The following is a 26,020-nucleotide window of genomic DNA, read 5'->3' as shown; positions in this document are numbered from 1 at the left end:
AATCTCCAGTTACAAGGCAAAGACAAGCACCTACCTCACCTAGCAGATAAGATTACTGCATTCACCAAAAAACTTGAGGTAGGGCCTATGGGACAGGTCCCTCGATCGCAACAATATTATGCCTTTGAGAATCTGACTGAAACGTTTGCTTCGGGAGCCACTCTTGTGATCCCGTGTATTAAACAGTAGGCCTACATCACATCCCTGCAAAGTTTATTTCAAAAATACTTCCCAACCAGCAGTGCTCAGTATGAATGGATTATGGATCCATTTAATGCAGCATGTTGGTTTTTTATTGAATATATTGTACAATGCTGTAAAATATTGGCCTATGCTTCCTAATATGTTGCTGGAAAACAAAAATACCTATGTTTATTTACAATGGCACTTTATGTATTTATTTATTATTATATCTGCAGCACCAGCTGATTTTAACTCTGGTGAAGAGGATACATTTAGAACTTGTCATTTTGTCAATACATTTGACAATTTTAAGCTTGATCTACCACTTTCTTAGAGCTATGAGGGATAGGTGGGGCTCGAAAAGGCCCCCTTGATCAAAGTGGGGAATGAAAGAAAAAGTTTGAGAACCACTGGTCTACAGTGTGTACGGTTACATTCAGTCTCATCCTTGTGACAGCCTGCAGCCTACAGTCATTCACTTCTAAGCATTTATTTAAAGTAACTACCAAGATAACATTAGGCCTATGTGTAGGCTATTAGTAGGTATGTGATATAATACTTTCCAATCCATAACATTTCCATGAATATAATCATCCAGTTTATTCACTAGAAAGGCTTATGTGATCGCGTTGATTACTGGAACTTGCAGAGAACCTAGTGAACAGTTTGACTTGTGTGGCAGCCACGGTTATGAGGCCCGGAGAACCTAGCGAACTGTTTGACTCGTTTGGCAGCCACGGTTATGAGGCCCAGAACCATACAGGCTCATTATAGATTGACTGATTATAGCCTACTACCACTCCAGTAGAGGCGCTAATACGCGATAAGATGAAAGAGTAGCGATGAGAACACTCGAGCACAGCCAATCAAGCCAGTGTTGCTCTGTATGTGAAAACCAGAGTGGTAGATAAAACTGATAGAGGCATGTATTAGGCTACATGTATATTATTTTTTTTTAATTATTTATTTAATTTTTTAGAGTGAGGATATCTTTTATAACGTGGTGACATGGTTGAAAAGGTTAAGGTTACACTTAGGTTTTGAAATGAGTGGTTTTGAAATGAGTGTTTGAACAATGTTCTTCCAAAAAAAGGTTTAATAAATATATACAAATCTTAAAAGCATACATGTGTAAATATTATTTCTCTGTTGTTAAAAGGACTCGAAACTCAAATGGTAGGACTTGGGACTCAACTTGAGACTTGTCGGTCTTGACTAGCCTGTCTTGACTCGGGACTTAAAGACAAAGACGTAGGGCCCCGGGAGGTGTGTGAGCCCAGGGCCCTGGGAAGAATTAATGCGGCCCTGGTTGAACCACAATGATTAAACCATAGCAATTCAGAGCACTTTGAAAATGGAATAGAAAATTGTAAGGACAATGTGGAGAGTTGTTGAAAGGCAAATAGATTCAAAGACAGAAAGAGAAGAGTTAGTTAATCAGTTATTTACACAATACAAAAATGCTGATGTGGTACATGAACATTTAGCTAAAAATGTGGAGAATGCAATGCAATCAAGCATTTTGGACGATATATTGGCACAAGCTGGCAGCAGAACAAATACTCAGCTGGCCACCTCCGAGAGAGCGAGAGAAAAAAATATGCGCATTTAAAACTAGGGCCTAAATTTCAGCACGGGTATTGCACATAAGTTATTAAGTATTGAGCATAATAATAAAAGTCCCACAACATCATAATGAGAGAAATTCCCACACATGTTACAGCGCTGCCTGATAATGTTAATCTAATGGAGCGGCCTGAATGCGGGACTATTGACTGGACGGACCAACTCTGACTTCGATTGAACCCCATGCAGAGACATATACACGCGCGCAGGACCACTTTGCGGGTGCCTCTCTCACCGCTGAAGTCAAATTATAGCCTAGGTGCTTCTACATCAACCGCGATCGACAGGAACGAAAACAAATGTTTGGCGATCAGGAACCGTAAGGAATTTTGCTAACACAGAAGCATGACAGCCTATAATGCGAGAGAACATGGATGTGTTCTCCATTTGAGGAACGTTATAATCGATTGCGGACGTGAACAGACAGATACAGACACGGAGCGCATAGTAGGCCTACTTTCACTTTCTAGTGTGCATATTCCAGTGCTGTAGTCAAGTCACTATGCCTCGAGTCCGAGTCCAGGTTCGAGTCCCAAATGTGTTCAAGTCCGAGTCAAGTCCAAGTCATTAAAAAAAAATTCCAAGTCAAGTCCGAGTCGAGTCCACTACTCATCCGAGTCAAGTCCGAGCCGAGTCACTATTGATCCAAGTCGAGTCCGAGTCGAGTCCCTATTGATCAAGTCGAGTCCAAGTCCAGCACTAAAGTAAGCATAGCCTACATGTCGTTCCATTTTTTTTACTAGGCAATTTAATGTTATGCTTCTATATTTTATGACACCAAAATTAAGAAGTATGCTATATCTTGATTGGGAAAACTTTTAGTTTATTTTTCTTTCGATCCGATAATAGCCTGCTGCAAATTAACAGACAGAAGTATGGCAGGGCACGCCAAAATAAAAATTAATGAATGGAACCTCGCTTCTCGTGTCAGTCAGGAAAAACGCTGTACACTAAGTCACGATGATCAGCTATCCAGCAGCAGTGTGTGATGTTTAGCCTAGGCTGAGTGTAATCTTATGTAATGTCATGTATGAGAACTAATATTGCCTGGCAATACTACATTGAAATGGTGGCGGCCATGTCTCCAGGCATTTTGGTGTTAAAGTTAACGTTAGTTTGCTTTGCATGTGAACATGACTTGCGATGTATGACACAAAGCAGTAGCCTAACATTCCCTTACACTAAAATTAGTATTACAAATAATTTAGATATTAAAATCATATAGCAAAATTATAGCCTAATGACATACTACAATTATAGCCTTATGATATATTACAAAAAAAAGTCAAGTCCTCGACGAGTCATCGCGAGTGTGAATGCACGAGTCCAAGTTCGAGTCATTCAGTGCTCAAGTCCAAGTCAAGTCACGAGTCTCTAAATTTAGCTAATGTCTCGGACTACAACACTGGCGTATTCATTACGTGAAAGATAATTAGTAGCAAAACAGCGATCAAATATTAGCCTACATGGCAGTGAGTTTTGTTTTCAAATGTTTTCATGCATGTTTAGATAGAATGCTTGAGAGCAACGTGTTGGAGACTCATGGTGCAAGACAATGACTTTTCATTGGCAACAATATTAAACCAACCAACAATATAAAATATTAAGAAGAGCTCTTTTATGATTTAAATTGAAAGAAAATTATTACTGGCCTTTATTTGACCGAATCTGAGGCCCGGCTATAAATAGAATCCTGGCCATAATTTGAGGATTTAGGTATGCACGTGTGCTTCAGGCATAGCATCTCTGACTGAAAGAACTTGTGCATTTGAGAGCGCTCTCTCGCGGCTAGACAGTAATGTTTCATGTAGGGTTCATGTCAGTTAATATGAATTAACATTTAAAAACATGTTCAATTATATATTTATTCATATATAAGTCGCACCTGACTATAAGTCGCAGGGCCAGTCAAACTATGAAAAAAAGTGTGACTTATAGTCTGGAAAATACGGTACTGATCATATTAGATAGATAGATAGATAGATACTTTATTGATCCCCAAGGGGAAACTCAAGGAATCCAAAAAGTTACAAAGTAAAAGTAAACAAAGAAATAATATTGTACTATAATACTGTAATATTATTAAAAAGATAGATTAGAAACAGTACCGTTCACGTATACAGGCTAGCATCATCTTGGGAAAACAGTCACGTGACAATTCAGCTCACGTTGCATGACGTTGGACTAGATGATGCCAGTCTGTATACGTGAATGGTACTGTTTCTAAACTCTTTTGAATAAACTGTCTGTACACTTACAAAGTTCTCAATGCTTCGGTTTACATGTAGGGCCCCTCATTATGCTACAGTTGAAGTGTGGTGCTATTGTGAGCGTTGTTAGTGGTATAGAAATAGCGATTTCTTTTTACTTTGCTTGTGCCCCGAAGACTAGCGTTAAACGCTTATAAGCGGTTTGTGGTAAAACTGGTCACTTTCGAGTAGCATAAAAACATATCCCAGAGAACGGACGAACTCAGTACACATGTGTTATTAACCCCTAGGTTCATTTTGCACCGGAATTGTGCTTTAAACAAATTTTGGGGTTTGTCCAGTCCACATTGGGGGTGGTTTTGTTATCAAACTTCGGCGCCTAGTGCAAAAAGGTTGGTCTTATGTTTCTTAACCAGTCATGGGTGTGTTTTGAGCTTAACATCCTTTGAACCAATGAAAATGACATCTGTCATTCCCTTTAACAGCAAGGAGCGCATCGGTATTTTGATTTGAAGGAATTTGCTTGCACAAGAGACCATATGGAACAGGTATTCCACTAAACTATGCTTTACTAAAACCTAGCAGAGTATAGCCTACACACATCTGCACTTGTCTATTATTTGAACTCATAGGCAAAGTGAAACTAACTTCATCATGGTGTCAATGTCAACGACAAAACAGTTATACACAGTTAATTACTTTCACTATTGACTGACAATGGGTTACCATCGAAAACATAGCCTGCAAAAAACAACACCTACCCCAATAATTTTCAAATGACTGAATAAAAAACCTAAGGACATTTATCCTGCAGAGGAGTTGCTGCTAGGTCTAGGCTACTTTATATCTAGCTGAAAACGGAATATCTAACATAGATTTCTTGTTTTTCAACAGCTGTTACCATTACAGAAACCCCATTTTCTATTTCATTGGAATGTAAACAATGATTTTATTATATTATTATTTTGTTTAATGTCATTTTATTTACTTCTGTCTTCCTCCATTGTTCTGTGGTTTGGAGTGTAGTTTCCCAAAATTTTTTAGTGTTGGGTGTTTTGGTTCCGGGGGGAGTGATTTCCCCACCGGACGGTTTTTGAGAAGTTGAGTTGGGAAGAAGCGAGCGCACGGTAGGCTACTGTGTGTTGGCTTGTCTGATCTGGTTGTGCATAAAGAAGTTATAGCCTAACCGAAGTGTAACCTGTCTTCGTCTTGCCCACGTCTGAGAGACTGGAGAGTGTGAACTAGGGCTGGGCGATATGGCTGAAAACTGTATCACGATATAAGTATTTCATATCAGTCGATATCGATAATTATTGATTTTTTAAATTAAGGACCAGAAGGGAAAAAAAGTTCAATTTACACACTTTTATTTTAAACTTAACCTTCCTCTGATTTTAATCACCTCAGTTATCAATCAAAGCAAACAGGGAAAAGAAATAGCAACACAATCATGAAAAACACTCAAATAAATAAATGTATACGTCTGAATGAAAAGCAGCACTGGTTGAAGCCTGGAAATATTGTAAACAAAGTAGCTTAATTTGCTAGTTTATCATAGTCTAGCCCAGTGATTCTTAAACTAGGGGTCGCGACCCCAAATGGGGTCACCAAAAACTTCCGTGGGGTCGCCAATTATTTTCTTTATTCAGTCTGAAATTATTATTATGCCAGGTGAAACAAAGGAAAATAATATTGGGGGGAAAATGCCTTTCTATGGGCTACTGGTCCACTGATAGAAACAATGTAACTATCTGCTCCCACTACACAAATTCAGCTTGTTCCCGCTATTTTAAGTAAAACAAAACAAAAATACATAGGTAGCCTACTAGCCAAAATGGACAGGTGGCTGCTTAAAAAGTCAAACCAAAGCTCGGAAGTGCCATCTACCAGCAGTGTTGGGGAGTAACGGAATACATGTACCAGCGTTACGTATTCAGAATACAAATTATGAGTAACTGTATTCCGATACAGTTACAAGTTAAATAGTTGGTATTTAGAATACAGTTACATTGTTGAAATCAAGTACATGACGATACTTCTCTGTTTCATAAGTTTATTCACTCTCTAAATAAATTAAGGCAACTCCATTTCCCAGAAGCTCCTGAAAGCAATCTATGATGAAATTGTTTACATGTTTAAATCCAAGCCCCGCCGTCTTGCACTAGCATCAAAACGCAGTCAGCACGCATTATGGACGCGTCATCGGAGACCCTGAAATGACTGTTTGCACAGCAAATTAGGAGTAGCCTAAAGTAAGTGGAGGTAACTCCTGTTCCTCACTGATCGTGGTTCCTGATGTCTGTTCAAAGGATATTTTCCCAAGTATTAACAGCTCAAGCTACTTCGGCCAATCGGTTACACAGTTTGCTAATCAATAAACAAAGCCTAGCTCACGTGTTGATTTAGACCTAGACCTACAATAAAACCAATCTCTAAAATAGGCACTGCATTCTAAGTTTTTTATTCTAACTTAAAATAGATTTATGGATTATTTTTTTTCTAATTAGATCTACATTCACGTTTTAAAAAGAATTATATGGTGCAGCCTCTGAAGAATTTTCCTTGCGAGTAGGCCTAGCATATTAGCGTGCGGTTTTTGATTGTCATTACGCGATCACGTTCATTTTGAGAGCCCTGATATACAGTAGCCTATAGTGTTTACATTTACAGGTCATTTGCGTTCCACCTGCATATGCGCCCCTCACTTGTACTGGGTTGATGCCACCGGCACATCTTAATTATAATTTCTGGCTACCCCCTTAAAGTAGCCTATTTATTTTGTTTGTTTTAATTAGCCTAGTCGCCTGCTGTAGTTTTAGTGGTCACCTTGCTATTTTAAAGTTGTATCAGGTAGCTATGTGGGCCTAACACTTCAGCCATTTGGAACAGACGAACACACCAGAATAGGCCTTGATGGCCGCATTCCTACACTTATAAAATGCAATTCAATGCGGAAGTAATCTAAGTATTCAGAATACGTTACTCAGATTGAGTAACGTAACGGAATACGTTACAAATTACATTTTTGGGCATGTATTCTGTATTCTGTAACGGAATACGTTTTGAAAGTAACCCTCCCAACACTGTCTACCAGTGAGTCTACACCTCCGCGATCCTCAGATGGGACAAGTCTACAGGCCGGTGAGAACAAAAAGGAAAAAAACGAGGCGTCGGCTTTATCAGAAAGAATTCCTGAAATATGGATTCACTTGTCATGTTAAAAATAATCTCGACCACCCACAATGTGTGATTTGCGGCGATGTTCTGGCGAATGAGAGCTTAAAACCTGTCAAAATGAAACCATCTCGAAACCCGCCATCCCGAGGACGCTATGAAACCAATGACTTTCTTTCTGCGAAAAGAAGCTGCCCTACAAGGGCAGAAGACCGTAGTGCATGGGCAAGCTACCTTGCCCACCACCCATGACCACCGCAATGCATGGTGAAAAGATTGCAAGTGCGCTCAAGCAAATCCCCCTCTCCAATGATACAGTGTCCAAGCGCATAAACGAGATTGCTAATGATATGAAATGTCAAGGGCTAAAAGCAAAGGTCCTTAGCGTTGCACCACACATCAAGTTCAATCACTGCATTATCCACAGAGAGGTCCTGCCATCCAAGACACTTGAGCCCGAGCTTAACAATATTCTCCAGACAGCGATTAAAATGGTGAATTTCATCAAATCTCGCCCACTAAATACCAGACTCTTCACCCTTCTCTGTCAGGAAATGGGGTCTACACACGAATCGTCTGGGTTACAGCTGTAACCTCGGTTCCCTGAGTAGGAACCAGACCTATTACTCATGGGACTTGATCGATCGCCAGATGATCCAATCGAAGCTCAGTACTACAATCACATCGATTGGCAGATGGAAGCGCCAGTCTAGAGCCCGCCCTCTGGCGCTACTATAATACCACTGACGCCCATCCCTCTGTCTTCTTATCGCTGAGCCCTTCAGCAGAGACACAGAGTGCAGACCAGTAATAGGTCTGGTCCCTACTCAGGGAACCGAGGTTACAGCAGTAACCCAGACGTTCCCTATCGCAGGAACTGCGACCTACAGTGGGCATCGCTGTCAAATGGCCACTTCAGTCGCGCATTACGAGGCGTGAAGCTGCGTGAAGCTTTAGTACCACTTTCAGCCACTGTGCGTCGCTCTGACACTGTACATCGCTCTGCCTGCCGCCCCTTCTGAAAAAGCTCGATTTACCTCGATTTAGGCTACTTGGGTATGGCTTAAGGCTTGACTACACGGTGGTATGAAAATCTAAATCGAAATTTGCTGTCTACATTATTGTCAGTGTTGGGGTAACAACACTCGAACTCTTGGACAGGGGACTGGTAACTGCTGTGCAACGGCGGCTGTCATCTGCCGGCCTTAACGCAATGCGCCACAGAAGTATGTCCAGGTGCCCGTTCACGTGCTACTAAACGTCATTTACCACCTTAGTCCAGACTACTGAAGTTTGGAAACTATCATGGTCCAAACTTATAGTACTATGTAAGTACGACAGTTTTGGGAAACAGTCGTAACTTACATGTTGGTTAGTTGAATGATGCATCCTGTTAGTAAAAAGCTAACCTATGTAGTTGTACGGGAAACGCTCCCCAGATCAGCTTGTAGGCCATTAGCAATCTGTTTATTTTATTTTATGAAGCCTACACAGTAGATCACATGCCACATTGTCACTTTCAATAGACAGATGCAATAGCCATTGGTAAAGTATTGAGTATAAAGCAATTAAGATAGTACCCTATACAAAAAGTACTTCATACTATCATAACAATTTGTTAAAACAAATAGCATTTTGCAACTTGACAAAACACTGGATTAAATATCGTAGGCACAGGAGAAAACTTGTACATCCATTGGCCCGTGGGGAGATCATATGCCAGTTGCCTCTCCCTTCAGTGCTATGACTCGTTCGGCTGTGAGCTTGTTTCGCCAAAAAAAACTATTGCAGATATCAATGCGTCTTTGTTCATGGGTTTGGCCTCACAGCAGAGGCTTAGACAACTATGACCCACGTTTTGGTTTCGTAATTTGCCCTACTTATTGACTGCAATGTAGTCAATTGACTGCTTGACAGGTTATTTTTATTTTTCTGTACAATAAACAAATACATCTGCTTTATGCCGCAGAATTACGCACTTGGCCAGCCTATAGAACGGGCACGTTTTGGAGAGAATAGAGAATGTACGCACGCAAGAATCTGTAGGCTATTTGTGGCTGGTTACCAGCTAACAATGTTTAATGCATTAACTCAAGACGTCAAACATTTTCTAAACAATACAAACAGAAAGGATGCAGCAGGCAGCAAATGTAGAAGAGTCATTTCCAGTGGAAGAACAAAATGCTGAATGAAGCCTAAAGATATGAAGGCATATCTGGCAAGTTGTTATTTTTTGAAGACGTAAATGGTTGGGCTATAGGCCTAGTTTGCAAGAAGGAGACATAAAGCGTGAGCATGCCACACTATCCACAGCTGTGGTAGCGTGGGGTAGGAGGATAACTGTTAGCGCAGGATTTATATAAAATTCTTCAACAGAAGGCCTGCCTCGAATGCAGGCTTGCCCAAAAAAAGGCCTGTGGTTTGCGCAGCCTACAGTAATTAGGTCTTAGTGACTTAGGAGTCCTCTAGACTTCTTTTAAGCTGTCTCAGAGGTGGAAAGTTGCGTTCGTTGGGGGCAGGGCCGATTAACAATTCATAGACCCTTGAGAACAAATGTCTGATGGCCCCCCCTGCCCCCCAGCCAATGTGAATCGGGCGGTCAGTTAATAGGCCTATCGTGCCTATCGTGAAGATTTGTATTGCCATTTAAGGCACGAGCGCATCTGTGAGGCCAAGCCTCACCAAGTAGCCTGTTTGTTTACAACTAATATTACATTTAATTAAACTGCTTATAGGCTATGCCGAAATAGTTTCAACATTTTGAATATCAGTGTCGGGTGAATTAGGAAATGCCTTATGGCTGAAAGCTGCTTGGGATCCCCCCTGTCAAGCAATAACCATACAAAAAGTTAAAAACAGATGACATGATGCGCGTCACTGACATAATGCACAAATAACATAGCCTAGATATTTTAATATATTCGAATACATGTGTTTATTTTAGAGGGGATATTCGAACGTCATTTTTGAGCAATTTTGACAGCCCTAGTCCACTGTAGGCTACGCCAATCGTCTATTAACACCTTCCACCTAACCCCGGTGAGTGGGGGTCGCTATAATGCGTGTGAAATAGCAATAGCATTGAGTAGCCTATGCGAAATAGCCTTAAAATCGTTCCGGTGTTGTGTGCCTTCTGGTTTCTCCACCTACTGGTTTCCTTGCACGTGCATGCGCTGCAGCAGTTGTCAGATATTCACAAACAAGTTGTTTTAGGCGGTTTGAAGTCGCTTTTCATACGCCATGAGCGCTCGGCTACATTACAGCCACTCGGACAAAAGACATGTAAAAAAATTAGTGCTGTCAAACGATTAAAATGTTTAATCGCGATTAATCGCTGCATTCCTATAGTTAATCACGATTAATCACATATTTTATCATATGGTTAAAATTCTATTATTTTGCATTTCTGAACTTTCCAGGAGTCCATATTAACAATAAAGCAATTATTGTGTATCTTGATTGGGATTCAAATGAAAGCAAAGCAAGTTACTTTATTAACTGAACTTTAAGACTTAGGTCTATTTGATTATTTCAAATAAAACGTCAAAAGATGTGCAGCAGACCTGAGGCAACACAATATTCTTCAGAAATGTAGCTGATATGTTGAAGGAATGTTGATAACAGAGCAAGTGACGGTGAAAGAATCTTTGGCGGCACACATTTAATGCGTCAGCCTAGGCTACTACTCTTTGGCCAGCTCGTAAGCCCAAACAAGTGTGTGCAGCATGCCTTTACGTAGCCTACTAACGGCGCATCATCATAAAGATACATTTAATCTGCATCATCACGCCTCATTTTAGAGGAAAACATTCCAATGGGAAAGACAGCTAGTAATCACACGTTGACGTTACATCTATTTTTAATTCACAGGACATTCAATCATTTTACTAACACGGCAGTTATAAGAATTACTCATGTCGAAACTATGTACATTACCAACCTAATTCGTTTGCAATACCCCATGTTGAGAACAAATTTAGCATGTACACTTACCATAATATCCCATGCAAAACGGTTAGCTTGCTAGCTAGCTAACTGTGGAACTTAGTATAATATAGCCCAGGGGTGGGCAACTAATTTCCCCAAGGGGCCACATGACAAACTGGGACTGTTGAGGAGGGCCGGACCCAAAATATCGAAGTCTGAACTCAATTCTGTTCAATTCTATTTTGTTCTTGTATAACATTAAGTAAATCATATGGTTTTGTTTACTACTCGTAAGAACAGATGAAAATGTGAGGGAGACAAAGAAAAACAGCAATATTTAATCTATGTCCAGTATTTAATCCTCATTCTCGAAAAAAAAAAATTTACATTTTTTTTTCAGTTTTCAAAGACTGATATAAAAAAGTACTACAATATCTATATAATTAGGCTAGGCCATGAAAATGTGAAGGAGTCAGTACAACCAGGCCTGTGCCACCATTTCATCAACACTCAGCAATATTTCATCATTAAATCATTACCATCATTAAATTAACTCTATGCAGAATTAGACTATGAAAATGTGGAGCAGACAATAGTAGGCTGTCATTAGTTAATCAACATGCACAAATAAAACTATTTTGAAAATGTAGGCTATGTTTTTGCTTTAACTTTATGCACAAAACTGTGATTGGTCAACTCGCCCTGTGTGTTGAGCAGGCTGCTTCAAGCAACCTGTGGGTAGTAGCATCATACCAGTTCGCTAACATAAGCTTTGTGAATAAACTCAGACATATTTTGATTACAATGACGGGGTTATCCGATTGTAAACTGTCTATCTGCCAGTAACGTTTTGAAATGAACACTTCGTATCGCCAACGAGCAGCAGTATAGGAGTTCGTTCTAACAACCTTTGCGGTGGTGAGTCACGCAGACATAAGAGACACAAAACTTTGAAAGGTTTACGCCGACGTGAAGGCAGCTGCATTGTGTCGACGCAGAAGCATAAATTCTATTCACCAGCATATCAGTGAGGGTGTTTACGAGTAGCCTATGCATCCACGCACAAATGTATGGGCGTACAATTAGCAGTCGCTTTCAAAATAAAAGCAACGATATTGATTTGTGTGCATTATCTCTATGCTAGGCTCTTGACTATTGTTTTTCACGGACCTACGCGGGCCGGTCAGGGAAAGCCCACGGGCCGTATGTTGCCCATGTATGATATAGCCAATTATCTCACCTACTGTAGTTGTAGAAAATAGGCTACGTTCATATTACAAGTGATAGAATGAATGTGTGACTTATGTTGTTGATGTTATGACATGTAAAGTTAAGCTTGCTGAACCTATGCTGCATCGAAGTGGGGAGCGAAAAGGGCTTATACTTACTAAATCTTGAAACAAACGTGAATAAAAGGCACAAAATAAGGTTGGTGTAAGAGTTATCTGTGTGTTTATGGGATTAATGTGACCATGTTCCTATGGTTTGCTCTTTCTAGTTTACAGGAGTGTCACGAATGTATCGATAGGCACAATCAATCTGCCTGTGGCTGACTATAACTAAGTTTCCATTATATCAGTCATCTTTTCCCTAAAAGGGGGCGTGTACGTGCAGCACATACAACGCTCCATTCCATTCCTCAGTGCGTATTGTTTAGTTTCCGGTCTAGCTAAATCCGGTGTGGTGTTGTAGTTGTTCTAACGTTACTAGTTGTTGCAACAGCATGTGAAGAACTACAGTGTATTTTTCAGAACTATTAGTGTATTTTTCAAGTCAATAAACTCGAATGTCTTTGTCAGGGAAAATCTGACTTTTAAAAACCATAGGCCTGGTAGTCGCTCAGACAAGGAGTTATAAGGTAAAGGCAATACCATTTGTGTCACCTAATGCAGTTCAGTGAATTAGCAAGATACCATCAGAAGCCAACAATCATAAAAAGCACCTGCGTGCCCGCGCGCTCTCTCCCCTGCGCATGAAGTCTGCGTGTTGTAGGCTAGATTTGCGTGAGTTCTTTCTATCTGCTTTACTTTTGTGAGTTGCGACCACCTAGGCTATGTTATAGACGTTCTATGAGGTACCAGTGTTCAGCTGTGTCACAAAACAATAAGCTTTGTCAGACTACTTTTAAAATGATATTCAGGGCTATATAAATTTTAAACATTCGGGGCTGAAGACCCGACAAAGCCTTGCGTTAATTCTTCAGGTGGGAAGCGTCAGGAATTTTCATACGAGAGACGCTCTCATTGGTGGTTAGTATATGGAGTAGGGAATTGACAGCAACATATCCAATCACATTATGAGAGATGCTGAATTTAACATAAACTGCGATGTTTGATTTTAAATTAATGTAAATTTAGTCGGGACTTTAAGCTGGCAAACGTGGGTGCTCGATGTTTTCAGTGGTGTGCCCGAGAGACGAAGCACCCACGGTATCGGCGCCTATGGCAAGCGTATCTCGCGGTTGCATCCATTACAAACAAACATGCAATGTGAACGTCTGGGATTGGGGAGAGCACTAAATGCTCTTCTGAATAAGCACAAAGTCAAGCCTTTAAATGAAAAACACTCTTTAATAATCAAAAAAATAAACACTAATGAAGTAAACTTGTGACCATCAAACATCGTTTATCGCCTGTAACTCCGTGATACCAGGACGTAACAGGAAGGCATTTGGCTCAGCAACGGAGGTTAATATGCTCTATATTTTGTCCAAATGATGTCTGTCTATCATCGTTGCACTCGGAGAAAACCAGAATGTTTAATTTGTCCTGCGTTTCTTCTACGGCTGCAAACGGGATTCACTCGCCGTTAACCAAATATTTCTTTATTAGGGCAGGGCAGGCATATTTCTGGCTATTAAATTATTTCTCTGTCTGTAGTGAAGTCTGTGTAGGGTTTTCCAGTTACATTTCTTTTCACAAGACACCCTGCTCACTTGAGACCTCTGCCGGTTGTTGCAGCGTCACTGGAAAAATACAAAGTCGCATGACCGTGTCCAATCAAGCACAATCTGTGTCGAGGCAGGAGGTACCATTCGTAAGTGTGACATCACAGTATATGAGGGCACCTGCGGTCATATATGAATGCTGGGTCAATAATGGGCTAGGACACCCAGAGTATGGAGATACAGTGTATGGCCATATAAGGGAAGAGAACAAGTGCTTGTGCATACATTTCAAGTGCCGGTGAAGCTGGCACCGAGTACGGCCTGTGAAACAGACGGTTTGGTTACATCCAGCATGTAAAACACAAATGTGTGGATGGAAGTCCACCCTGCTGCCCTGCAGATATAGTTCACAGACACGCCTTTGTAGAGAGCCCATGAAGATGACACCCCCCGTGTGGAGTGAGCACGTAACCCCACGGGTGGTTCCAGTTTAAGGCTCCTGTAGGCCATTTCAATGACCTCCACTATCCAGTGTGCCAGTCTGCTCTTGGAGAGGGCCTTGCCCCGTGAGGCTGACCCATGACACACAAACAGTTGGTCACAGCACCTGAACTCTTTAGTTCTATCCAAGTAGAGGCGCAGTGCGCGTACTGGGCATAGTTTATGCAATGTCTCTTCTTCCACCGAAGCGAAGGGCGGTGGAGAAAAACTCGCCAGCTCAATCACCTGACTCTGGAGAGGAGCTGTAATCACCTTGGGGATAAAAGATGGGTTAGGGCACAGCACCACCTTTTCACCCCCTGCTGAGAAGCGTAAGCAAGATGGATGCACCGAAAGTGCATGTATTTCACTTACCCGCTTGGCAGAGGCAGCGCCACCAAAAGCGCGGTCTTTAGGGAGAGTGTTTTTGTGTCCACTGACTGGAGGGGCTCAAAGGGCGGCTCCGTCAATGCACGTAGAACTACTGTCAGATCCCATGTCGGGAAGAGAACAGGTCGGGACACTTTAAGGCGTCGCACTCCCGCCATGAAGCGCGTAACCAAGAGGTGGGTGCCAGGGCTGGCACCTCCAATGCCAAAGTCTAGCACTTTGAATAGTTTTTACCACTGCACCAGACAGGCCTGTCTCGGCTAGTTTTACCCTTTCAGCTGCCAGGCTGCTAGTTTCCATAGCGCCGGCCGCGGGTGCCAAATCGTGCCGTGGCCCTGTGTCAGGAGATCCCGACGCAGTGGAATCTCCCATGGTGTGCCCACCGTCAGCCTGCAAAGGTCTGCAAACCAAGGCTGGTTGGGCCACCTCGGGGCGACTAGGATGAGTGACTGGTGTTCCTCTCTCACTGGCCAGAACATGTGGAAGGAGGGCCACTGGTGGGAAGGCATACAGCTGGCCGACAGGCTAGGGGTGTGCCAGTGCATCCACCCCCAATGGGGGGCTGTCCCCTTCCAGGGAAAACCATAGGGGACATTGTGTGTTCTGTCGTGACGCAAACAGGTCGACATCAGCCTTGCCAAAATGCGTCCAAATCTCCTCCACTACCTGAGGGTGTAGCCGCCAGTCCACTGCACGTGGATTGCCCCTGGACAGAAGATGTGCACCCACATTGATGCGCCCCGGAATATGCACTGATCGGAGGGAGAGGATACCATTCCTCTCTGTCCATAAAAGAAGACGGTTCGCCACCTAAAATAGAGGGCGGGACCGTATCCCTCCCTGTCGGTTGATGTAAGCGAGGGCAGACGTGTTGTCTGTCCTGATAAGCACGTGCTGGCCCCTCAACATCGGCAGAAAACGTTGGAGGACCAACCACACTGTGAGGAGCTCCAAAACGTTTATGTGCAGCCTGGACTGGGTCGGAGACCAGAGCCCGTTCACTGGCACACCCTCGCATATCGCCCGGAGGTGGATGCGTCGCCTCGCATATCAACCGGAGGTGGATCCGTCCGTCGTCACTATCTTGCGGCGTGCCACCGTGCCCAGTGGGGCGCCCCTTAAGAGAAATTCTTTATTTCTCCATATTGACAGAGCTGTCATGCACCAGGGGGTGACTAACACCCAGCGGTGTCTGTCCCTGCATGAGTGTAGTTTTTGGGAACCGTACCACATTTGGAAATGTCTCATGCAGAGCAGGCCCATAGGCAGTGCTACCGCTGCCGCAGCCATCATGCCAAGTAAAATTGACTGCTGACTGCAAATTCCCCATCCGTTCCTGGGACAAGCGAATGCGCATTTCCCTGGAATTCAGTTCCATCCCCAGAAATACAGCAGACTGGGCTGGTGTGAGTACACTCTTTGCGTGATTCACAATAAACCCCAGCCCCTCCAAATGGGCCACAGTCATGGCAACACGAAGAGAGGCTTCTGAGCTGGCACACAGTAACCCGTCGTCGAGATACTGGTAAATTCGCACCCCCTGGTGGCGTAACGGCGCTAGCGCAGCTTCGAGCCGTCGAGTGAATAGGGGGGAGGGGGGCCAACCCAAAGGGCAGAACCCTGTACTCGTATGCTTGGCCTTTGAACACAAAGCGTAGAAATTTCCTGTGTCTGACGTGAATGGGTACGTGAAAGTAGGCAGACTTCAGATCTAGGATTACAAACCAATCGTTTTTGCGAATGCACCCGACTAAACGATGTGGAGTGAGCATTCGAAATTTCCGCGTCATTAAACATTTGTTCAGTGACCTTAGGTCTAGTATTGGGCGCCAACTTTTGTCTTTTTTGGGGACCAAAAAATATTTGCTGTAAAACCCTTTTGCCATCTCATGTTTTGGAACACTTTGTATAGCTCCGCTTTGGAGAAGTGAGGTTATCTCGTCCTGTAGGACGTGCGCTTGAGTGTCTGGAACAGATGACTCTAACACGCTCATGAAACGCGGGGGAGGGCGTGCAAAATTCAGCACGTGCCCCTTCGTTACCGTTCTCAGGACCCAGGGGCTTACAGCGCATGCACGCCAAGCCTCTGCGTTCTGTGCCAAAGCGGGGAAAATTAGTTTCATGTCCACTCCCTTTATTGCCGAATGAGGGAGGGTCAGGATTTTGTTTTCCCTGTGCAGGGGGCTTGTGAGAGCGGCGGTGCAAGGGGGGGCTACTATTCTTGTCTGTGGAGGGGAGGGGGGGCAAAGCTTTATTTGACAAAGCAAACATTTGACTGGGCATGAGATTGGGCAGGTCAAAAGTGTATGTGGGCATATGTTCGGGCATATAGATGGGCGAACTGAATGTGCTTGTATACTTAATTTTGGACACATGTGTGGGTAAACTAGATTTGTTTTTGTGCACTTTTCTTTGGCTGTGTCCAGGGAAAGAAAAGGTCTCTTTGGTGGGAGCGGATGGCTGCACTTCCACGTCCCCCTCCTCTTCACTCCCGTCCTAGGGCTGTGTTGGACGCTCCGTGGAGCTCTGCCTGGAGCGCGGTTGTTGGCGGTTGTCTCGCCTCTGCAGGTTCTGCTGCTGGGGTGGCGGAGCCTGGGGCGTGCGGAACGGCTGCCGGTTCCAGCCCCTGGGGTACTGGGACTTCGGTGGCGGTGCCAGCAATGCATTCTCAGCTTCCCTCTTTGGTGGTGGCCTGGGACCCTCCGGGTAGCCGAAACGCCGAGCGGGGGGTGGCCCTGTTGATCTTGGCATACAGGCTTGAAGAGCCTCTCGGTTCTTCATGTCCGCTTCAAACTTTGCAGTCATCAGTGTGACCGCTTCACCGAAAATCCCACGTGCGTTGACGGGTGCGTCAAGCAAGGGGCTCTTTTCCGCGTCGGAGAGGTACCGTTGTGACACAATCAAAGCACCCATGTTACGTCCTATTGCCTGTGCAGCACACCTTGTAAGCCGGAGAGAAAGGTCCGCAGCTTTCCTCAGCTCAGTCACCACCTCCGGATCCCCACGCCAACTCCGTGAGAAGTTTGGACTGGTATCGCTTCAGTAAGGCCTGGGTGTTGATAGCGCAAGCCGCTTGACCAGCCGCTAGATAGGCCTTCTCGGTGATCACAGTTTGCTGCTTACCCGCACGGGAGGGCAGCACAGGCTTCTTTCCTATCCTCATGGTTGGAGCCGCGGGGCTTAGGTAGCTAGCTACTGCATCCTTGACTGGCGGGAAACTGAGGTAGCCTAGCTTGTTAGCCTTGTCCACATCCAGAAAGGCTTCGAAACCACGGACCAGGGAGCGGGCCGAAAAAGGGTTATCCCAGAATTTCGTCAGTTCCCTGTGAACATCTGGGAAGAGCGGAGTCGGGGCGGGTCCTGAAACAGGCGGCGCACCGAAAAACTCACCATCCAATAGAGAAGCCACCCGAGCGGGCGGCTCGGCCGCCGGTATGCCTAGCTTAGCTGCAGCACGTTGGGCTAGCTCGCGTAGCTCCGAAGCTAGCGGCCTGCTAGCCACATACTCCTGCGTCAATGGTGGATCCTCGCTGGATGCTTCCGTTGACGCATTCAAATCATCAAAATCTTCGTCGGACTCCGTACCGAACACGAAATAGCCTTTTGACTCCGGAGGGAAGTCTCGGGGTAGGACCAGGGGGGGCGTGAAGCCGGCTCTGGGTGCCATGTGTCCTGGGGAGAGGGTATCCTCGGGGGCTAGCTGAGTTAGCAGCTCCATAGACTCTTCCTCGTCCTCTCCCTCCGTTGCCTTCGTGGATGCCGGGTTCGGTTCAGCGTCATCCACGGTTGAATGAGTCCAGTGATCAAGACGTTTCTTGATTCTCGCTAGGGGCATGGAGGCGCAGGCCCGACAGGGGTCTTCCTCGTCCTTGAATGCCGCCTCAGCGTGAGCTCTACCCAAGCAGTCGAGGCAGCGGCGGTGCTGGTTGTCCCCCTTCGCCCTGGGATGACCGCATTGGTAGAGTCGAGACATGTTGAAGTCGAAACGAAACCGTTGGCACTCAAAGCTAGTGAACTCACACCGGCTGTCGCGAGTTAGAAGCCACACGGTAGGAAACTAACTGCAAGTACGAGCTGTTGGACATTCAAACGCGAAGCGATTAAGAAGACGGGCGTCAGTAGTATTATAGTAGCGCCAGAGGGCGGGCTCTAGACTGACGTTTCCATCTGCCATTCGGCGTGATTGTAGTACTGAGTTAGGTGGCTTTCACGGGGCAAGGTCCTTACACGGTTGTTTGAGTTGCAAAGCGAGGTGCGCACATGGGTGGATTATAAACTTTCGGGTCCCTGGGCCCAGATGTATTAAGGGCCCCCCACTAATTGTCGTATATGTGTGTGTGTGTGTGTGGGGGGGGGGGGGGGGGTCCTTCCCCAGAACATTTTTAATTTGTTTTTAATTTGATGTGATTTCCTGTATTTTGGTGCATTTTGGGGATGGCCAATACTAAATTCAATCAGATTCACAGCCTACATCCTGATTTGTTGATATTGAGGCAATGATTCCATGCAAAGGCTTGGGCTTCAGGGCCCCCTGACCCCTTGGGCCCCTGGGCCCGGTAGGCCCGTGCAGTAATCCATCCCTGGGTGCGCACCTTCCTCTCAGACGCGAACTCCGCTTTTGCACACCATCTCACTGACTCGGAATGGATAGCCCGTCTTGCTTATTTGTCATGCATATTCGACAAATTAAATACGCTCAACCTGTCACTACAAGGCCTCAACACTAACATCCTGACCCTCTCGGACAAAGTGAATGCTTTCACAAAGAAGTTGCAGCGTTGGGCAGTGCGTGCGGAGAGTGGGGATTTTAAGATGTTTTCGGAGCTGCATGACTTTTTGGAGGAGGATGACGTGAATGTCAATTCATTGAAAGCCTCCTCGAAAAATTCCATCAATATTTTCCGACGGAAAACGTGGAGAACTTTGATTGGATACGACAACCATTCACCAGCTGCTCTTCAAACAATCTGTCATCTGAGCTCGAAGATGCGCTGCTTGAGCTATCCAGTGGTCGAACCATACAGACATCGTTTGCCTCAAAAACACTGGATGAATTCTGGCTGTCTGTTGCCCAGGAATACCCCGGATTGTCAAAGGCTGCCATGGACATTCTAACGCCTTTCGGGTCGACCTATCTGTGCGAGAAGACAGTTTCGTCCCTGGCATATATAAAAAATAAATACAGATGTCGGCTCAACACCGTGGAGGAAAATCTCTGTGTCGCCGTATGCAGCATTCCTCCTAGAATTAGCTTGCTATGTTCACGGAAGCAGGCCCACCCTTCCTATTGAAATTGTTAAATATAGTAGGCTAGGCCTAAACCAGAAAAGGGAAATAAAAAATATATAGTATTGTTATCGCCATACATATAATTGATGTAACGTTGTAGGCCTAATGGTGTATGTGTGTGTGTGTGTGCGCGCGCGCTCCACGCACATAGCGTTATGATCTGATATGGTGGCAGCTTGTTTAATCGTGATTATTTGGTTTTCTGTTCTTGTTCATATGGAGTAAATTTTAAGGCTAAGGACTTAAAATGGGTTTTGGGAAAGTGGGGTCGCTAGACCTTTCCATACTTTTTTGTGGGGTCGCCAGACAAAAAGTTTAAGAACCACTGGTCTAGCCTACAGTTTCCCCTCGTGTGTTTAAGTTTCAAATGAATACTTTTTCTCCTTGGGACAGGCCCGTTTGAGTCTTGGAAAATACTTTTCCATTTGCATCTGGATTGAGATGATTAGAACCTAGCAGTCAATTTGAATGCAACTATTCGTGCAGCGTGCTAATGATGCTAACCGGATTTAATATAGCAATTTAGCAAGTCGTCTTCCACGATTGTGAATGTTGAATGGATTATGTGCATGCTGAGGAGGGATGCGCCTGTTGAGAGGGAGAGAGAGAGAGAGAGAGCACGGGGCAAGGACTCAAGTCTGTGTTGAGGTAGGCCTACTTCTATCGCCTACTCTGGTAGAGTTGCACATACTAGCAACAATGCAAGATATATTTAGCCTATTTATTTATGGCAGCCATGGCTTACTCGTTAGCGCTTCAGACTTGTAACCGGAGGGCTGCCGGTTCAAACCCCGACCAGTAGGCACGGCTAAAGTGCCCTTGAGCAAGGCACCTAATCCCTCACTGCTCCCCGAGCGCCGCTGTTGTTCCAGGCAAGCCACTCCGCCGGGATTAGTGTGTGCTTCACCTCACTGTGTGTGCAGAGTGTGTTTCACTAATTCACGGATTGGGATAAATGCAGAGACCAAATTTCCCTCATGGGATCACAAGAGTATATACAGCGGAGAAAATAAGTATTGAACACGTCAACATTTTTTTCAGTAAGTATACTTCCAGAGAGGCTATTCGCATAACATTTTCTACAGACATTAGTATTAATTTAGGTAATCCACACATATTAAAAAATCCAAACATTAATGTCCCTAAGTAGAGTTATGAGTAAAAAAGTGGAATGGCACAGGGAAAAAGTATTGAACACACTAAGAAAAAACACAAAGGCAAGGAACGAGCTGGAATCTATACATAGTTAGAGAGTAATTGTCCCTCCTATCTGTGCAAATTAATGTAAGATGGGTTAGTACATATTGATGAGCTATAAAAAGGTTTTTTCGTTACCAAGTTGTCACACAAGAAACATGTCATGATGGGTAAAAGCAAAAAAGCTCTTCCAAGACCTTTGCAACATTATTGTTGCAAAACATATCAATGGAACTGGTTACAGATGCATTTCAAAACTTCAGAATCATCCAGTAAGCAGTATTGGAGCCATTATCTGCAAGTGGAAGAAACATCACTGCATCATCAATCGGCCATGCACAGGATATCCTCACAAGATTTCTGACCAGGAAATCAGAAGGATAGTCAGAAGTGTAGCCTAAGAGCCCAGGACCACTCCAGAAAGACTTGGAGGCAGCAGGTTCAATTGTTACAGAGAAAATCATAGGTAATGCACTCCACCGCCATGGCCTCTATGCACGCTCACCCCACATGACTCTATTACTGAAGAAAAACATGTCGAAGCTCATTGAAAGTTTGCTACACAACATTTGGACAAGATGAAATACTAAGAGAATGTATTCTGGTCAGGTGAGAGCAAATTTAACTCTTTGGATGTCATACTACACACCATATTTGGAGGAGAAATGGCACTGTGCATCACCCTAAAAATACCATACCAACAGTGAAGTTCACAATGTGGGGCTGTTTTTCATCTCATGGTACTGGCAGACTTCATACACTTGAAGAAATGATGAATGGAGCCATTTTTTCTGGGAGAATCTTGCCATCCACCAGAACAATGAGGATAAGACATGGCTAGACCTTCCAGCAGGACAATGATCCAAAGCATTCAGCAAAGGAAACTCTCAATTGGTTTCAGAGAAAGGAAATTCGGGCCCTGACTTAAATCCAATTGAAAAAAAAAGTTTTGGAAGTTACCTAAAGATCAGGATTTACAAGAGGGACCCCTGGAATCTTCAATATTAAAAGACTATCTGTTTAAAAGAATGGGCCAAAATCACACCTGAATACTGCGACTGATTAGTTTTGTCATAGAGGAAATGCCTTGAAGCTCTCATTACAAATAAAGGGTTTTCCACAAAGTATTTAAGAAATTTCAGTAGGCGTGTTCAATACTTTTTTCCTGTGGCATTCCACTTTTTTACTCATAACTCTACTTATGAACATTAATGTTTGGATTTTTTTGTGTGGATCAGAGTTTCCGCTAGAAAAAAATGGTGCCGGTCAAAGTGACCGGCAGAGGTTTCGTTTTTCGGACATTTTGATGACATACCAGTCAAATATCCTATTATCCCTTCTTAATTAGTCAAATTGAGGAAAACTGGAGACAGGCTAGCTTAAAAAATTGACATAATCAGGCTGTATAGAATGCAAAATGTTTATTAGCCTAACTTAAACATGCCTAACAAGATCTAGCCAGTATCTCTTCATGGACAGCAAGAGTCCGCTTCGTTCGTAAAAAGACTAGGCTACTGTACGTTGTTTGTTGCTGCTACCCACGTTATCTCCAGTGGTGACTGTTTAACTTACACAGATGCGCACACACAAGAATGAGCGCTCAGTCGCTCACACCACTACCCCCTAATGCTATGCCTCTTTATTTGATAACAATAAATTAAGAAATGTTTCCTATCCTGGGAAATGTTTAGTTTCTTTTTCTTTCGGCCGCGGTTCAATGATACCGTTTAATTGTGCCAGAAATTATCCGCGGACCAGTAATCGCCTCGTCGAGGAGGCCCTAACCCTGCAGATCATAGACAGAGAACGCATAGGCCTACTGTATGCTTTGGGTAAAGAACACTGCCTGTCCAGTGTACACGGAGAATGACAGTGTAGCCTATTGGAGCGGCCGCACCCCCCGCAACTCCACTTCCAATGTCACTGATTCCGACAGATACGCCCGACACTTCTGCTTTTTATCTGGTGGTGGTGGAGTTGACCGGACATCTGAGGCTTCAGACGTTACCAATTTATCATCATCCATCGCGTCTGGCCTCTGAAAAAACGTTTAAGGCTAGTCTGCCTGGGCCTGGCCATGATTGAACCGCCTCACTCATGTTCGTTGTTTAACATGGACGTTTTAAGCGTGCGCTTCCTATTTGAAATGCAGCATAGGTTATGCGTGTTGTTTAATAGCTTAGGCTACTTTGAACGGTAGAGCCAGAGGATGTATAATATAGGTTTACATATTAAGGCTTATTCTCAAATTCAGATTGCGTTAGGGGACGGGATTATTAGTCAATTTCAATCGGACAATTTGACCGGAGAGATTTAATTTTGTCGGACATTTCATTTTTTTTCCGGCCAATGTCCGGTAATTACCGGACAACGGAAACCCTGGTGTGGATTACCTAAGTTAATACTAATGTCTGGTGAAAATTTCATGCAAATAGCCTCACTGGAAGTATACTTACTAAAAGAAATGTTGACGTGTTCAATATTTATTTTCCCCGCTGTATACCTTCTTATACTTACTTATACGTAAGGCAGGAGGTGTGTGTTGCTTTTAATTATCGAATGTTCTATCGAACAAATTTTTTATTGATATCGATTACATGTCTATTGCGATACATATCGCTATCGTTTTATCGCCCAGTCCTAGTGTGAACTCTGCAAACCCACGAAATACCAGGTTACAGGAACATTCCAGTCATCATGTACATGAAAATATGACAAAAGCATCTCCACTCTAAAGGGCTCTATGCTGTGATGCTTGGTCAGGGGTTTAGAAACAATAGGAGGCCACATAGTACCTATGTTCAGTCACATATATAAGGAAGGGTTAAACCAGCTAGGACAGTGCAGTGCCATCAGCTCAGTATTGAGGGAAACTCCTTAAACTACCATCATGGGCAGAGTAAGTATTTGAAAAAAATAATTAGCATTTTCCCAATAGAGTATTTGGGGGAAATTTGATTTATACGATAATCACTATGATTTCAGATCATCTTCTACGAGGACAGGAACTTCCAGGGTCGCTCCTATGAGTGCATGAGCGACTGTGCTGACATGAGTTCCGTCCTCAGCCGCTGCCACTCCTGCAGGGTGGAGAGCGGTTGCTTCATGGTCTACGACCGTCCCAACTTCATGGGTAACCAGTACTTCATGAGGAGGGGCGAGTACTCCGACTACATGCGCATGATGGGCATGAGCGACTGCATCAGATCTTGCCGCATGATCCCCATGGTAAATAATTTTAGTAGTTAGTCATAAGCTATCAATATTGGTTTACTGTTATTTTGTTGTGTATTATTAGAACGCCAATGTCTCATATACTTCATGTCTGTCCTATACAGCACAGAGGACAGTTCAGAATGAGGATTTACGAGAGGGAGAACTACGGTGGTCAGATGATGGAGTTGATGGATGACTGTGACTCCATCATGGATCGCTACCGTATGTCTGACTGCCAGTCCTGCCATGTTATGGATGGCCACTGGCTCATGTATGAGCAGCCCCACTTCAGAGGCAGAATGATGTACATGAGGCCTGGCGAGTACAGAAGCTTCAGGGAGATGGGAATGAGCAACATGAGGTTCCAGAGCATGAGGCGAATCATGGATTCCTGTATGTAAAACTACAGAGAATGTACTGTTAAAAGGTTTGAATAAAACTTTTTGAAAATGTAAAAACAGACTTCTATAAAGCTTCTTTTATGTGAACTCTATGTGAAGAAAATGCAATTGATGTGCAATGCTCTATATATTAGAAAAGAAATATTGTAGATGTTTACCGGTAACTACTTCTAACTTTCTTGCCACCTCAGTACATTTCCTCTCCATTAAGGACCAATCAATAACTTTTTGTACTAAGGTTCCCCCTCGCATGAGCGGACAAGATTACATGGTTTAGTATTTCAGAGAGGCCCCCCTTGTAGAAACACACAATGGGCTACAATGGGCACGAAAGGCTCTAATACGCTCACTTGTTTTCTGGTGGAGCCAGGTGTGTTTGAACCTGCTATAGTTAATGAAATTAGTGCCGGACACGGACCTGGTTGGGTATTGCACCTAGTGAATCAGCACGTTATGATAAAGAAGGATTTATGTGTGTGTTAAAATTGTATTACGTAATGGGCAAACAAGATATTCAGTGTCGGAGTGAAGATATAAGGAGCAATATAACAGAATATTATATAACAGAAGATGCCGTTACAACACAGTTAATGCTTCACCGGAAAACAAACGAGTGTACAGAGCCTTTCCTGCAAGTAGCCCAAAGGACCTAAATTCCTGCACAGTTAATTGTATTTTCACAAAACTGACTTTGCTCTTTCATGCGTCATTGTTAACCTAATGCACACCTATGTTTTATCAGATGAGTTAAATATGGTTTTTGATTGGATAAAGCGAAATAAGTTGGTACTGAACATCTCAAAAACCAAATCAATTATCTTGGGATCGAGTCATAAACTGTCAACCACACCAAAGATGAGTATGAACTAGGGGTGGGCGATATATATCGTCTGCGATAATATCGTGATTGTTGTTTTAACGATGTGCAAATTGACATTATCGAGTATTTAAATTACTTGTGGGGAAAAAACACTCGAAATCACGCACTGAAGACTCATACATTCCCAGGAGGTAGGCTATGCGGGAGAAGTGCAGCAGAG

General features: G+C 43.7%; 1 protein-coding gene across 1 annotated transcript; it reads left to right on the top strand.

The window, feature by feature from the left end:
* Positions 1 to 24,253: 24,253 nt before the first annotated feature.
* On the top strand, positions 24,254 to 24,980 carry LOC143099917 (gamma-crystallin M3-like). Its single transcript, XM_076262829.1, has 3 exons — positions 24,254 to 24,262; positions 24,349 to 24,591; positions 24,702 to 24,980. Exons 1-3 carry the CDS (start codon positions 24,254 to 24,256, stop codon positions 24,978 to 24,980), a joined length of 531 nt encoding a protein of 176 aa, XP_076118944.1.
* The last annotated feature ends 1,040 nt before the right edge of the window (positions 24,981 to 26,020 follow it).

This window comes from Alosa pseudoharengus, unplaced genomic scaffold (assembly GCF_046254945.1).
Source record: "Alosa pseudoharengus isolate Yale_2024_CS ecotype anadromous, Long Island Sound unplaced genomic scaffold, YU_APseudo_1.1 YU_APseudo_1.1_scf_3, whole genome shotgun sequence".
NCBI classification, from domain to species: Eukaryota; Metazoa; Chordata; class Actinopteri; order Clupeiformes; family Clupeidae; genus Alosa; species Alosa pseudoharengus.
The sequence above is the reverse complement of the archived record's forward strand: the minus strand, read 5'-3'. Positions and strand labels throughout refer to the sequence as shown.

Excerpts from the sequence above, each read along its gene's own strand:
- LOC143099917 (XM_076262829.1), top strand. Across the intron at positions 24,592-24,701 it reads CTTGCCGCATGATCCCCATG|CACAGAGGACAGTTCAGAAT; the intron begins GTAAATAATTTT and ends TGTCCTATACAG.